The sequence below is a fragment of the Dendrobates tinctorius genome, unplaced genomic scaffold (genome assembly GCF_039654945.1).
Source record: "Dendrobates tinctorius isolate UK_male_01 unplaced genomic scaffold, ASM3965494v1 ptg000104l, whole genome shotgun sequence".
Taxonomy (NCBI): Eukaryota; Metazoa; Chordata; class Amphibia; order Anura; family Dendrobatidae; genus Dendrobates; species Dendrobates tinctorius.
The window spans coordinates 7,352,430-7,368,923 of record NW_027361772.1 but is presented as its reverse complement, the minus strand read 5'-3'; the positions used below and the strand labels follow the sequence as shown (position 1 = coordinate 7,368,923).

The window sequence follows — 16,494 nt, the reverse complement described above, 5'->3', positions numbered from 1 at the left end:
TCCCGTAATATATAAGCATATGTATCTGCAACATGGTGTACTGTCTCTTTAAATCTTACAACCTTGTTAATGGACGATGCATAATTTGAGTGGGTATCCGATAATTATTATAGTTCATATTATAGTATAATATGAAGAGAATCTGCCCCTGTTTTACATGTCCCCCTTTGGTAGGAAAAAAAAACTTACATCTTTGAGAACGTATTTATTCAGATCTTTCAGCGTCTTTTCTTTCAGCACTCCCTATGGAAATATAGAATCAGTAAACAGTCATGACTGCATATTGATGAAAAACATAATGGTGTGAATTAAAATATACGTAAATTAAGTGTCAAATATTCGACACAATTTCTAGAATATATCGCCTTAGGCGTTGGATGTCCTGTCCCCGAATAAAGCAGCGGAAGAATTGCACCCCTTCTGCAAGTCTGCGGAAAAACACGTCTGTGAGTGTGATGCATTTATCTGTTTTATCTGTAGTTTTACAGATACTGTGTTCTGTAGTAGTGAATTAGCTTTGATAGTGTTAACTTTCAGGAGCCAGCCCAGGTTGGGAGGGGTTACAAGGGCACATGGGAGTTGGTTCCTGTTTGTGAGGAGTTGATGAATAGCTACTGAGGAGATAAGAAGTATTGTGGATTAGGAGAAGGCTACAAGAGAGTGTGTTTAGCAACAGAAGATTTAGCAAGTTTCAGAGCAAGTTCCTAGTAACTGATTACTTATACAGCGGGAGTGCAGAGATTGAAGGAATTCTTATTCCAACCAGGAGGGCACATGAGGTACTACTACCTGTGGTGGAGGATAAAGAAAGTGAAGGTCAGAGCTAGAAAGCTTGAAAAGTTCTCCGTCACTTGTATATTATACCAATACCATCGAAATGCTGTGCATTTTACATATAAGAGAGTCTCTGTATGATACAGAAGACATGTACTCAAAGTATTATGACTGCTATCTGCTGTTATAGTTCTGCAGCATATTTGACAAGCTGTGCCTGTACGTGATTAGGGAAAGGGGCCCTTTGTTGTCCCTAGAGCTGGGGACCTAACTATCCCTGCTCCCAAAGGTACCTCTAAAGGTGAAGAGGTGTGGGCCACCAGCCTTACTGTTCTCGTGTTATATCCTAAGCTGTCCCCCTTTAGAAACGCCAGTGTATAAAGATGTAAGACGAACAGGGATAGCAAAAAGCAACTTATATACAAAACACTCATAAAGGGTAGAAGGTAATATAGGGAAGAGTAGGAATGTACAAACCAAATGGGAATAGGATAATGAAGAAAGCAAACATCCAAAAACTGCATACAACAATCTCCAGCAGCAATAATGAACTCCAACTTCAGCACACCAACTCTAGCAAGCCAAGAAGTAAACTTTCACTGTCGAGGAAGAGAAGGTCTGGCCAGATTTTATAGAGAGAGGAAATGAGCAGGTCGGGTTCAGCTGTGAGCTGCATGTCTCTAACCAGCATAGAAAGGGTTGTTAACCTTTCCTGAACCAAAGGAAACAAAATCCATTTAATATGGGGAATAAAACACACAGGCTAAATGGAAGACCTGTGATTCACAATACATAGTGATTTCCTAACCCCAGATCTTCCAGGCGGACGTGACAATATTAGGCTACGATCTCATGATGATGTCAAGACCCCAGGGTCCAAATTATGCAGTCCAGGCCTAGGCTAAACTTCCCTCCATGGTTCTAAAAGATATTATGGTGCAAGAAAACTTGGGTTAGTTTCTGAAAAATAATGGAGATGAGCTTTGTTCTCTATCTGGTAATCTGGAGTTATGTAAATGTTACACATGGAGAAGATCTGATGACTCCATTGCTATGTGACCCATTGATAATTCCACCTCCGTACACAAAGGCGTGGAGTACAGGAAGCTCTTATCTAATCCATATTCGGGCCCTCCTGATGAGTTGTTGACAGTCATGATGATGAGATAATATGTCAGACCTCCACACCCTCCCATGTTCTCACCGAGTCATGCATGTAGTCCATGGCTTCTCTCACATCTTGGAACATACTTTTGTAGGACATAAACAGATTTCCGTGGCGATATCCGGTGTCGTAGCTACAAGGGAATTCAGATACAAAATCATTAACGTTTTCTAACATATAATATCGTCATCTTATCACACAGAGGAATTGTTTGAAAGTTTTTGATGCATTTTATTTTAAGTCAAGACCAGAAGTGGATCCAGAAAGAAGGAGAAGTAGAAGGAGAATTCCCTTCTTTGTATCCCATACCTTTTGATTCCACTTCTGGCTTTGACTGAAGAAAAAAACACTTAAAAATCTGTGACAATAAATTTGGCATTTTTCAAAAAAATGTTGTGTGTTAATGGGATATCTTTTTTCAATGGATAACTAGTCACTAGAAGAGACTGTCGAGTCTTGTGCCCTGGGCAGGGACCTTATAAGTGTTGGGGCCCAAGATGGCTGAATTGCCCACACTGCCCAGGGTTCAACTGGAGGCATCTTTCATACATGTAAGGTAGATGTGATCACCAAATGTATGGAACAGGCTCGGGAGCTGAGCCGGCCCCATATAGCACAGGTGCCAGTTTTGTTATAACTAGTTAAACTCTTAGATTCCATTGTCAATTGTGACAGACATTTAAGAGGTTGGAAATAGGGGAAGATGTTCCTTTCAACACCCATTAGTTCCACTCCAACATGATTGCAGGGTGCCAATAGCATTGTTATGGCAGCTAGGGGGGGGGGGCCTAGTGAAGACCCTGTAAAATTTATAGTAGAGACTCGCCTTTATAAGAGAAAAGAAATTTCACAAAACACTTCAATATTATAGTATTGCAAAGGATTGTAGAGTCGATAAAGTGATTGTAAGCTCAAGTTTGCTAAAAGAACCAATAAAAACCAATAAAAAAATGTAAAAAAACTCTAAAAAAACCCCCAAAATTTGTTACCACCGCGAGCATAACTCTCAGAACTACACTCTATGTAAATAATGAATTTCACGGGTATACCGTGATAGAGAGGAGCCAGAAGACTGCGCCGTCTGATTTCTCCTACTCCTGCACTGACTAGAAGCACTTCACCTTCATATTAAACGGTGCAGGTTTCTTCTAGCAGCACAAGGGTTAATCTGCTCAGTTGAGAGCTCCTGGAAGCTTTCCTGCTTTAAGGCTCTCAGCTGTGCACTGTTGGCCATCTCCTATATAATCTGGGAACTGCCAAGCACTCATTGCCAAAGTTAGCTTATGCTGCATGGTTCAGGAGTTGGTGGAGAGTTGCTGTTTGAGAAGGCGTCTGGTGGATTTATCTAAGACTGTTGTGTGGTTTAGGTTGTGTGCTAATCCTCTCCTACTTTTCCCCCATCCTCCACTCTCCGGAGTTTTCCTCTGTTGATTGTGTGTTCATATTTGTATTATTTGTATTTCCCTTTATCCATGTTTGTATTACCTTGTTAGTCTGGTTGGTGTATTGCCACACACTACTACTCCCCTCTTCCCTGGATGGGGGAGAGGAACAGACTGAGGACAGTTTCAGGGGCTTAGCAAGGTATGTGGTGCCGGCGTCTCCATCATTGGAAGTAATCTGGGAAACAGGGATACCTAGGGTGCCCCTGGCGTTAGGAACAGGGAAGATGCCCCTGGTCCCAGGGTACCTAACAACAGAGTCGTGACATTGAAAAACTGAAACAAAATTTTCGAAACATCTCGATTTATCAAGTATAAGCACCACATGCAGAAATCCTCGCACTTGCAGCCATAGATCAGTGAGGTTATTAATGGTTGTCTGAGGAATGCTATGCCTCTCTGACTGCATGGGGAAATCATCAAGATCCGCTGCTGGCAGTTCCCTGTGTAATTGCTGAACAATGATGTCCCAGGTGTGTGCCATGAGAGACAAGTCTGGAAACTCTGCTTGCCATGGTAGCATATTTAGGCCACGCACGCTGCTGACAGTACCACAGGCTTACTGTTATCATGTTGAAAAATGGTTCCTGTGACACTTTGTAGAAACATGTCTATTAATACCTTTATTTTCATAATTCCATTACGTTTACTTTTTGGTGTTGCAATTTAAGTGTCGAGGAGTGCAATAAATTATAATATTTATCCAAAAAAGGATAAAACATTAAAATAGGAATTAGGACCTTCATGAATATTGAAATATTTCTACTTTTTATATTTAATATAGATTTTGACTTGTAAAATAAAAATCATAGCCCAAAATAAATAAAAAAAATACAGAAAAATCTGATTTTTTTTTTTTTTATTCCCTTTAAAACATTTTTATGAAAATAAGTCTTTAAGGAGCCGCAATATAGAGTGGGAAATATATACTTACTTGACATATCGTGGGCAGTCAGTAAAGAAATCCACCAGGCAGGCATATAGATAGGTTTCTGTGGAGAGAGGCGGCACAGATCATGAGCATGTATTCTCAGCTTGGAAAAAGAAGACAACATCCAACTAATGCGGTTGCAGTAGAAACTCGTTACATTTATTGATGATTAGTGCACCCTCCCCGCCACCCTCCAAAAAAAGAGATTAATGTGTCTGTAAAAGGGGTTAGAGTCTAAAAATGTGTTGATTTATTATTGGTGTGTACCAGTTTTTAGATTCAGCTTAAAGGGTGGTCCGAAGTCCAAAGTGATTTTCCTAAATGCCTATCTGATTTAATAATTTCAGGGGCTGGACTAGTCCCTGCATGATGTACACTGTACGATGTGCACAATAACTGACAGTGCGCTCTCTCGCCGCTGACTCAGATCAGCAGTATCAAGCCAGCAACAGAGCGCACTGTCAGAAGAACTTGAAGGGGTTAAAAAGTCAGATTGGAGAAAACACTAGTAGCCTGCATCAGGCCCAAGTGACCACCACACATTAACTTACCTGACAGGTTGAACAGTGTGTTGAGGATATGATATCTCTTGGTGTCATCTCTTTGGATAAATTTATTGGGGTATTTAATCCAGACCTCAGCCCTGAATAATACAATGGAATGGGGTTAGAACATTTTTTTTCTGACATATTTTACTTAGATTAGATCCTGCCCCCTGAGGAAGTAGGATGAAACACGCGTCGGGGTGGTGGGACACGGCACCCAAACTCTCCTCCTCTACAATTCAGGCAAGTGCACTAGGGCCATAGCGCCATCTCCTATAATTATTGGATAAGTCTATCATTTTGCACAGTGTTGCTATAAATAAAATGCAAATTAGTTGTGTAAAAATCATACAATGTGATTTTCTGTTTTCTATTTTTAGTTTCTGTCTTTCATAGTTGAAGTGTACATACGATAAAAATTACAGACCTCTCCTTTATTTGTAGGTGGGAAGACTTGCAAAATCATCAGTGTATCAAATACTTATGTGTACAGCACACGTATACAATCATATCATTGTGTGATCTTGTATGGGATCACAAGTAACAGGACCACTACGTGTGAGTAGGGTCGTGCAGCACTGCCTCACTGAGTACAAGTCTGCAGTTCCTCTATGTGAATGTAGACTTTACGCCATATTACTGCAGACTTGTGAATCCTCACATCGCAGACACTGTGCGCTGTGAGGACCTGGTGTCTGGAGCGTGCGGTCATGTATATGATTTGCATACTTCCGGCACATTCCGACTAGATGTGTCCTACCTAGCTCACTTCAATTGCATTGAGCGAGGCTGTGCCCATCTAGTCTGCATGTGACCGCTTGTATGCAAATCACATACTTCGGTCACATGCCCATCAATGTGTGCGCGATGTGAGGATTCACAAGTCTTTAATCACATAGAGTGACTGAAGAATTGTAGCCTGAGGCCGGACAACCCCTTTAAGGGCAACATCAGAATGGTTCCCTTCCTCCAAAAATGCAATGGTTAACTTGGCTACCTTTGAAATTGGTGATTGTGTGTATGTATCAGAAATAGGAATAGTCATTACAATCTGTGTACAACGCTGCACAACATGTTGATATACAGTACTGTTCATAAATGTAAGCAGTCATGGATACATCGCTTCAAACTAAGAATGCTTTAAGAAATGTAAGTAATTAATAGTTTATTTTTCTCAATTAACAAAATGTAATGTGAATTTAAAAAAAGAGAATTCTAAACCAAATCAATATTTGGTGTGACCCCACTTTGCTTTCAAAACAGCATCACTTCTAGGTACTTGTCACTTGCTCACAGGTTGCAAGGGTTACCAGTAAGAGGATGTTCCAAACATCTTGGAGAACCAACTACCGATCTTCTGTGGATGTCGTTGTAGGCTGAAGGTTTTACAATGGCCCTCACAGTCCCCTGATCTGATCATCATTGAAAATCTGTGCCTAGACCTCAAAATAGCAGAGAATGCAAGACGACCCAGGAATCTCACAGAAATGGGAGAATATTTCAAGGAAGAATGGATGAAAATTGCTCATACAAGAATTGAAAGACTCTTGGTTGGCTACAAAAAGAATTTATACAAGCTGTGATACTTTCAAAAGGAAGAGCAACTAGATACGATCCATGCTGGGTGCCCAAACTTTTGCATTGGTCCATTGAAAGTGTAGAACCCATATGCATATCAGGCTGGAAGTGCACTGGGGCGGTGTCAGTGACATTGAAAAAAGGCAAACAAGTGCATTGACACGCCCACAGTGCACTTCCAGCCTCATTTGCATGTCTTTGTTATATTTCTCCTGACTTACACATCAGATCTTGAAAAAAGTCTGACATTTTGCAAGTGTTGCAAATGGTCCATATACTGTTGCTGCACAGGGGCCCACTTCTGTCTGTGTCGGCCCCATACTTGGTCCCATCGGACCATGTAAAAGCAACTTAATTGACTAATTATCTCGTCGATCATTGTTCATTAAGGGCAAAAGTAAGTTGAATATAAACCCAGCTTAAAAAGCAAAGGCGATATGGTGATCCAGGGCTTAGCCCTTCCGTCCAGGGGCCCCACAGCCGCTACTTTGGCTGCCTCTATGGTATTTCTGCCCTCGCTGGGCAGATTTGTTGTCTTGGAACTCTAGAAGCAGGAGATCACAACACAAGGACTGGTATTTGCCAGCGATATTATGGAAGATACTTATTAAACTCATCACTAATTAGGACGCCGTTTGATATGTACAGTAATTAAGTTGTGGAGTCAGGACGGATCACAGAGAGGACAAAGTGGAGACTCGGGAGGAATTCTGGCCGGCGGACAATGGATTTATGTATAGAAATATTAAACCGTTGGGGCTCTTCTGTTAGGATTTAGTACAATGACAGCACCCCACAAACATGTCACTCTGGATCCAGACCCTATTTCCGTCCTGTAGATGAGCCGGAGCATGGTGATGCCGGTCACCGGTGTGTTCTTCACAGGCTTCTGTTAACTCACCCTTTTAAGAAGCGGAAACCATGAGTGCAGACCAGCACATTGCCGTTAGCGTCAACTTTCAGCAAATTTCCATAGAGACTGTCAAACACCAGACCCCTGCCGAAGACACAAGGCGTGAGTATTCAGTAAAATGTGCACACAGTAGGCCTATTTAGCAGGGCTGAGCTTTTCGTTTAGCATCAGGGCCGCCATCAGGACAATACTACCCTCACTGGTGTATCGCACCAGTGATGTAGCATGAGGGGTGGTTGCACTGGATGCAAAATTCTTAAAAATGCCAAAATCTACAGGGGATGTCCCCTACCCGGACAACTTCTTCGTAAATACTTCACTCCTCAATGTAAACTAAAAATACCACATACTGTCCTCCCACACCAGCGCCAGCACAGCTATGCCGGCGCCGGGTAACCCAGGGCTCTTGTGACCTTGTTATTCCACGTGAGCCCCGTTTGACCAGGTGCCGACATCGCTGGTACAGCGGCGGTGGAGGAGGTGACATAAAGATGTTTTTATTTCACATTGGAGAACGTAGTATTTAACAAGGGCTTGTCTGAGCAGTGGACAACTCCTTTATTAGGAAAAAAAGAGGCGTCGCTAGCTCTGAAGAACCGGGGCAGTGACATGTCCCCGATTTCTGCCCTGCTGCCCTGGATCTCTGTCCATGCGGTCATTGCTTTAAACTTTATTGTCGTCAACACCGATAATGTTGGATCCTGTGGTAGGGCAGGGAGGCGTCCTACAGGCCACGGTTGTTGTACGCCCGGGGCTTAAAAGACGTCGGCATCCTGACATCAGCGTACTGCCCCGGTGTGAAGGAGAGAAGAGCACTCAGTCGCACTGATTAGATAAGAAGAACTCGATTGGCTGCAGCGCTGCCGACGTGACATTACCGCTGCAGACAGTGGGAGCCGCGTCCAAGACTCAGCGCTAGACCAGGGGTAAAAAAATCTCCTGCTGGGGACACAGGTTCACAAAAAAACAAAAAACCCCTTTAATAGTTCAGGGGGCGTTACTGGGGTGCACTCGCGGGGGATTACTGGATTAGGGGATGGTATTCTTACCTCGCCCCGGGTACCAGCAGCCCTCGCTACGCCACTGTTTAGCACAACACAACGCCTTATCTATAGTCTGCAGGTGCAATGGAGGAATGTGCCATTGTGATCTGAAGCTACACAATCCTGCAGAATACAATTGCGGTCACCGATAGAGATGCACAGGGCAGATAGCGCTTTATCGGCAGTGCACCATAGTGCAGCACTGTACAATATGTGCGAGAGAACCTAACACCACGCCGTGTGTGCGGCAGGATAACCTTATCAGTTACAAGCAGATCGTGTAAATTCACCGTAGAAAAAAGCGTGGTGACGTCACACAACAAGGCGGTAAGGGATTCCACACCTAAGCAGCATTTTCGACACTAGCGGCACAATGTTATTCTATAAGGCAAGAGCTCTGTGAATGGAAACATTTACTATAAATGATAAACTACACTACGCCACCTGCAGGTGGGATGGGGAATGACTCCTATAATGTGAGAAACAAGTGGAAAGATGGTCATTTGACGGGGATGAACCGCAACTGAAAATGAGTTGTTTTGGCAGCACTTCAATTTCTTTTGCAATCCAAATTCAGGTTCAAATGTTTGCTATGTAATCTTAGAGCAGCATAATGTAGGTGCGGATACACTGATTCCAACGATGTGTCACTTGCTAAGCTGTGTTTTACTGTTTAAATACAATCAGTGCTTTATCAGCAGGATATTATCACTACAGGACACTTTGAGCTTTTACTGGACAGACTGGTTTCCACTGGACTAGGAGGCATGAGGACAGCCGTCCTTGTGCCTCCTAGTGCAACCCCACCCCACCCCAGCACTGATTATCTGCTCGCTATCACTATTCAGTGTACAGAGAAAACAGCCAATCAGTGGTGTGGGCGGGGTTATACACAGCCAGCATTCTGAGCTCCTCTCGATCTACAGCACAGAAAACTGTGATTCTATCACAACTGCTGCACCCAGCAAACTAAGTGATACATCACTGGAATCAGGGTCTCTGCCCCTACATAGTGCTGCTGTCAGATTACATGGTTAAAATGCTGACAGATTCCCTTTAAGGGTGGATTGTATACAGTGTAAATAGGGACTTTAAGGGTATGTGCACACAACAGAATTTTTAGATTGACATTTTCAAATCATCTCATGTCATTTATAAGCTTTCTGTGGACCTCATCTATGTACATAAGGAGCTGGAAACGTATAGGTTGGCCTCATAGGCTAGACATAAGTACACATTCTCCTCCCGGAGACAGGCAGATGGTAAGATGGACGAGCCCTTACTCAGAAATTCCAATAAATCATAAGAAAAGCCACACACCTGGTTGGGAAGTTAGGATCGTACTTATACTCCAGAATTTCATGAGGATATCCAATGGAAACCAGTCTGTCCAGAAGAAGCTCAAAGCCAAGTTCCTCGTAGTCTGGAGACCGATACACTGGGGGAAAAATCAGCGTAAAATAAATACATATAGAACATAATGCATGTCTGTGGGGTCTGCAGCAATAGTGCCAGCTCAGGCAATTTCTCACTGTATTTGTGAATGCAATCTAAAGCCTCATTCACACATCGGTTTTTTTAAATGTACAAGAAAAACTGAGTTTCATCAGAGTTTGGTCTGAATTTCATCAGTTTTTCTCCTATGTAAAAAAAAAAAGTTTCTCTACTCCTTTCCCATCTAACAGCCTATGAAAATCGTGCCGCAGTCGGATGCCATCTGAGTGCTGCCAGGTTTTTCACAAAAATGCAAACTTATGTCGATTTTGATCCGACAGTCTGATCAAAATCAGACACGTTTCCATGATTTTGAGCAGACCACTCGTGAAACCAAACATATAGTCATTACCGTCCCCTTTTTACAGAGATGAACAACTTACTTGCCAATGTATAATCCATATCAAATCCAAAACATTTTATTTTCTCCAGGCCCAAACTCCGATTGACAAAAATCCTGCATGGATATAAGAGAAACATTAGAAATAGTGATTCCCAGCAGTGGTCAGACATGTTAAAATCAGGCTAATTAATGAGAGATTACTCCTGCACCATATAGACTCATTTAGATAACCTTTTTTTGAACACAAGAAAATAATGACCGTTTTTGATCAGTGATCTAAACATGATTTTCATATTTTTGGTCCTTCTGTCATCCGCTTCCTTCATGTTTTTCTCACAGACTCATTGATTTGAGTAGGCAAATTTAATCTGTGACTCTGTGATTAAAAAAAAAAAAAAAGTGTCTCATTTTTTCTTTTCTTTTTACTTGGTCCCTAAAGAACGTGGACATGTGAATATGCCCACAGACCAAAATCGGCACGAGTTATATCCTCCAGAATACAGATTGAACGCGTACACAAATCACGGGTATCCGAATGAGGCCTAAATATCGCTAAAAGCGCTATGCTGCTGCTACATGTCAGCGCAATGCAGGTGAATGGAATCACATTGTGAGACCCTAGGTTATGTCTGCTCCACTGTTTGGCTATGTGGCGGCAGGAGAAAGCCAAGCACAGTGTTCTACTATTATTGGCAGTCCCATAGACAATGACTGAAGCAGTGGTGGGCATGCTTGAAATCTGCTCCAGTCAGACAGGCTCTGCACAACCCTGTTCTGGAGAACACAGGAGATCCCAGCGATCAAACCTTCAGTGATCAGAGGTGGCGTAACTCAAGTCTGATGGGCCCCGATGTATATATACACCCTCCATCTTGGTATATCTGTCTCTCATCCTGGTATATATACCCCTCACCCTGACCCCATCCTGGTATATATATCTCCCATCTTGGTATATGTGCTTTATCCTTCACCCATCGTGGTATATATTCCCCATCTATATTCCCCTGTTCTGCCGCTCTTCTTTAATGTATAGAAGAAAACAAACAATTATACTCACTAGGGGCTTACATAGAAGTCATAGGGATTCATAGAAGACATATAAGTCACTCCCTCATTGTCCTTCATACAATATACTGCACAGCCCATAGTCATCCATGTAATATAATGCATTCATCAAAGTCCTCCATATAGTATAATGCACAATCCATATTGTTCATATAATATAATGCACAGCCCTTAGTCATACATATAGTACAGCGCACAGCCCATATTCACACATGTAGTATAATGCACAGCCCATATTCACACATGTAGTATAATGCACAGCCCATAGTCTGCCGTGTAGTATAATGCATAGCCCATAGTCATCTATAAAGTATAATGCACCCCGATAGTCATCCATAATGTATAATGCACAATCCATATCGTTCATATACAGTTGTGCTCAAAAGTTTACATACCCTTGCAGAATTTTTTCTTTCTAGGTCTTTTTTTCAGAGAATATGAATGATAACACCAAAACTTTTTCTCCACTCATGGTTAGTAGTTGGGTGGTGCAGCCATTTATTGTCAAACTACTGTGTTTTCTCTTTTTAAATCAATCTTAATGACAACCCAAAACATCCAGATGACCCTGATCAAAAGTTCACATACCCTGGGGATGTTGGCCTGATAACATACACAGAAGTTGACACAAATCCTCACCTGTGACCTGTTTGCTTGTAATCAATGTGTGTGCATAAAAGCTGAGTGAGTTTCTGGGATCCACACAGACTCTTGTATCTTTCACCCAGCCACTGATGTTTCTGGATTGTGAGTCATGGGAAAAGCAAAAGAATTGTCAACGGATCTATGGGAAAAGGTAGTTGAACTGTATAAAACAAGAAAGGGATACAAAAAGATTTCCAAGGAATTGATAATGCCAGTCCTCAGCGTTCAAACTGTGATTAACAAACGGAAAATCAGAGGCTCTGCAAAAACAAAACCACGGTCAGGTAGACCAACAAAAATGTCATCCACAACTGCCAGGAAAATTGTTCAGGATGCAAAGAAAAACCCACAAATAACATCAGCTGAAATATTGGACTCTCTGAAAACTAGCGGTGTGGCTGTTTCAAGATTCACAATAAGGAGGCACTTGAAGAAAAATGGGCTGCATGGCTGAGTCGCCAGAAGAAAGTCATTACTGCACAAATGCACAAAGTATCTCGCCTACAATGCGCAAAACAGCACAGAGGCAAGCCTAAAAACTTCTGGAACAAGTTAATTTAGAATGATTAGACCAAAATTGAACTTTTTGGCTACAACCATAAACATTACATTTGGAGAGAGGTCAACAAGGCCTATCATGAAAGGAACACCATTCCTACTGTAAAGTACGGAGGTGGATCGCTGATGTTTTGGGGATGTGTGAGCTACAAAGGCACAGGAAACTTGGTCAAAGTTGAAGGAAAGATGAATGCAGCACTTTATCAGCAAATACTGGAGGCAAATTTGCAATCATCAGGCTGGAAGTTGCGCATGGGACGTACTTGGACGTTCCAACATGACAACGATCCAAATCACAAAGCCAAGTTGACCTGTCATTGGCTATAGCAGAACAAAGTGAAGGTTCTGGAGTGGCCATCTCAGTCTCCTGACCTCAATATCATTGAGCCACTCTGGGGAGATCTCAAGCACGCAGTTCATGCTAGACAGCCCACGAATTTACAGGAACTGGAGGCTTCTTGCCAAGAAGAGTAGGCAGCTTTACCATCTGAGAAAATAAAGAACCTCATCCACAACTACCACAAAAGACTTCAAGCTGTCATTGATGTAAGAGGGGGCAATACATGGTATTAAGAAATGGGGTATGTGAACTTTTGATCAGGGTCATCTGGATGTTTTGGGTTGTCATTACGATTTAAAAAGAGAAAACACAGCAGTTTGACAGTAAATGGCTTCACCCAACCACTAACCATGAGTGGAGAAAAAGTTTTGGTGATATCATTCATATTCTCTGAAAAAAGGCCAGGAGAGCAAAAATTCTGCTGGGGTAAGTAAACTTTTGAGCACAACTGTAATATAATGCGCAGTCCGTAGTAATCCATGTAGTAAAATGCACAGCCCATAGCCATCCATAAAGTAGAATTCACCCCATAGTCCTCCATAAAGTATAATGCACAGCCCATAGTTATCCAGAAAATATTGTGCACAGCCCATAGTCCTCCATAAAGTAAAATGCACCCCATTGTCATTTTTGTACTAGTATGGCCACAGTTTTAAAAAATAAAATACATACCCACCTTCCATCCACTCCCCCGCCACACGCGTCCTTTTGTGAAGTTGGCAGCTGACTTCAGCATGCGACTGGAGCGAATGACGTCATTACCACGCGCCCCATCACATGCATTCCATCGTCAGCTGCTGGCCTCTGATTAAATGGCAGCACGCATTGTCGTGCATGAACCCAATGGGTCTGTGAGGTGTAATACACTTCAACTGGATGTGCGTCCAAGGACAAACATCCAATTAAAGTTTCCGCTGGCGTCGGAAGGCCCCTGACCTGCCGGGCCTGGTCGCAACGGCAACCACTGTGACCGCAGTTGTTACACCCCTGGTAATCAGAATGTATCCTATGAATAGGGAATATCTGTAAATTTGTGGAAAAAAAACTTACTTTTATTTATTCCAGAAATAAAGTCAACTACTAGATCTGGAACTAGAACTGGAATTAGAACCTCTTGTTCTAATCCAAGCAAATCACTTCTAGCTGTTGGATTGGGTCCATACACAACACTTTCTCTCATAGGAGAAAAGAAACTACCATGGGAAGTGGTGAATTCCTTTGCCTTCATCACTCATCTGGGCTGAGTTTCATGTGTATACAAGGAGTTTGAGAAAATGGCAATTGGCAGAACAAGCATTCACCTTTTCTGAAGACTAATCTTCAGGAGTGCACCTCTCCCCAGCCTCCCAGATCCCAGATTGTCTGGGGATAATGTGCTTCTGGTGACTGAACTTTGCCTCCGCAGCATCGAAGCTCCAGCTTCTGAGCAGCATTTGTAAGCTCTATAGTAAAGAGTATGTAAGTGCTGCTCTCCTTGCCTTAAAGACCGGCCACTTCTGAAGGTAGCAGTGGCCGGTGACCTAGGCAATGAGAAGCAAACCACAGAAATTAAAAATCTCTGTTCTTGCTGAGTACATCTCCATGGTGCCTCCATTCAAAGACTACTAATCCAGCTGGAAAAATGCAATCACTTGGAAATAGTTTCCAAATCATCTACATAAGTCAATTTCCCACTCACATCTACATTTGCTGATGTTCACAAATATTTTTTGACCATCAATTCAATGTTCCCGGCAGCCTATCTACCGGACAGGTGTGTTATTTCTAGGAATGATGGATGGTAAGATACTACTAGACTCCTCCATTCCTCCTCCCTGGGGAAGCAAAGAATCTGACTGGAATAAATCTTATGGTTATTCTTTCCTCAAAAGGGAAATATCAGGATGGTACCCATTGGGATTCTCCTTATAGGGGTCAAAATAAAAAATGTCATCCAGCCGGCTGATGGCACTGGAAGACTATAGACCTCCTATTGAAATCAAAGAAAATTAAGAGTATCCATATATTTCAACTATGATGATGACTAGTAAATAAAATATTCCATTTTGTCATACCGGACATGCGGCTATCCCTGCGCCCAAACATCGGGCAGATTGGCCAAAATATCGTCCTATTGATGGTCATTTTAGAAACATTGGAGGCTGACGGCAGAAGAAGACCACTTGGTCCATCTTGTCCTCAGTAATAGGAACACATTGCCCACCCTGGCACTCACCTGTGGTGGTAATCTTTCTTCAGCTTCCGTAAATCCATACCACTGGTGTCGGCGGAGCTGAGACACTGGTCATGCAGTTGGCGCCCATCGGTGCCCAGGTTATGCTCCTTATTGATGCTCCCCATGGCCAATCTACTCTCTGTGCCAGCTGAACGTTCGCTGCTGTTCTCACTGTGCTCTCAGTACCATGTCAGTAAAGCTAAACACCCAGGTCCAAGGGTCTATCTTATGCTGCAGATTATGTTATCAGAAGGGGACAGCCGCTGCCTCATCCCTCCCTCCTACTCCTGTTCCAGTGCCCCCCCTCCTCTCTCCAATCCCTCCGGTTCCCAATTCTCTGACTAAGTCTCATTCAGTCTTCCTCTGCACAGTCTGTCACATACACAACTTGTCTGCTTATCTACGTTCCTCACATTTCATCTATCTCACCGTATCACATGGTCCTTTATTTTTGTCGAAGATCTCCTTCCTCTCAGATGTGCCTACATTGTAGATATAGTACCTAGCGTGCTGGCCTACACCTCCCAAATGACCAGTTATCCCACATAACTCATATAACCTTTAAGGACATATTTACTTGCATTATATTGCTGCTAATCGATGTATATGCTGTAAAAGTAATGTATGTATGATGATTTGTACGTCTTGGTGATTTTGTTCCACCATTTGGTAAGAAGATTCGTAGGCTGATGGGCTTCAAAGTCCCATGTCATAGTGGCTGACAGCGGGAATGAGAGTTTTATGACTGCCCGATAATAGGAGAAGGTGGAAATGGCAGCAAAGACCTAATAAGAGTCCACCCAAGCTGGAGGTATGTCTTGTGGAGCGGAACCAGTACAACATAATGCCGATAATAGGTGGTAAAAAAGGAATATGAGGGAGCATGGCCTAAGAACCTGATGGCCTTTATGCATGCTTGACCCTGACTTGTCCATCTTGGGAAAGTTGGCAAGTTGGAGGCAAGAGTGAGCGAAGAGGATCCTGTGGAAATATGGCAAAGTTGGTTTCAAAGAGCCCGTAGAATAGGGACTCAGAGGAATAAAAGTGCCACTACATTATCACATTTCTGTTGTCGGCCATAACTACCATCAGCCATGAGAAAGAACAGCTCAGGTGTGTCTGTGCAGACAACGGCCTGCTATTGTAGATGTATTGGCTTTGAGTCTTGGAGAGGTTAGCTCTGGGAGATCCGTGTGGACTATGGGAGACTTCAGGCCTGTGAGAAACCATTGCACATATGTTAGATGGCCTAAGCTGTGTGATAACATTTGCCTTGTGGTAAGCCAGCCTTGAGGGACCAAGTGGGCTGTGTGGGACCTGAGCCCTAGAGGGAGTTGTAGCTGGGTCAGGCAGGGTTGTGAGAGGCTTCAGTTTTTAGAAGAACTGCAATAGTGATTGAGAATGAATCTGAGCACCCTGTTTATCTGTAAGTGGTCTGTGCTT

General features: G+C 42.7%; 1 protein-coding gene across 1 annotated transcript in view; it reads right to left on the bottom strand.

Annotated features, from left to right (window-relative positions):
- The window catches only part of LOC141100301 (cytosolic purine 5'-nucleotidase-like), a 72,029-nt gene extending 56,706 nt beyond the window's left edge, over nt 1–15,323 (bottom strand). The window contains exons 1-8 of the mRNA XM_073588680.1: nt 15,052–15,323; nt 10,269–10,342; nt 9,712–9,829; nt 7,337–7,432; nt 4,864–4,955; nt 4,316–4,373; nt 1,979–2,072; nt 190–243 (exon numbers count right to left, since the gene is read on the bottom strand). Of these exons, the coding sequence (XP_073444781.1) occupies nt 190–243; nt 1,979–2,072; nt 4,316–4,373; nt 4,864–4,955; nt 7,337–7,432; nt 9,712–9,829; nt 10,269–10,342; nt 15,052–15,176 (711 nt within the window). The 5' untranslated portion in view covers nt 15,177–15,323. The remainder of the gene's footprint in view (nt 1–189; nt 244–1,978; nt 2,073–4,315; nt 4,374–4,863; nt 4,956–7,336; nt 7,433–9,711; nt 9,830–10,268; nt 10,343–15,051) is intronic.
- Between the last annotated feature and the right edge of the window lie 1,171 nt (nt 15,324–16,494).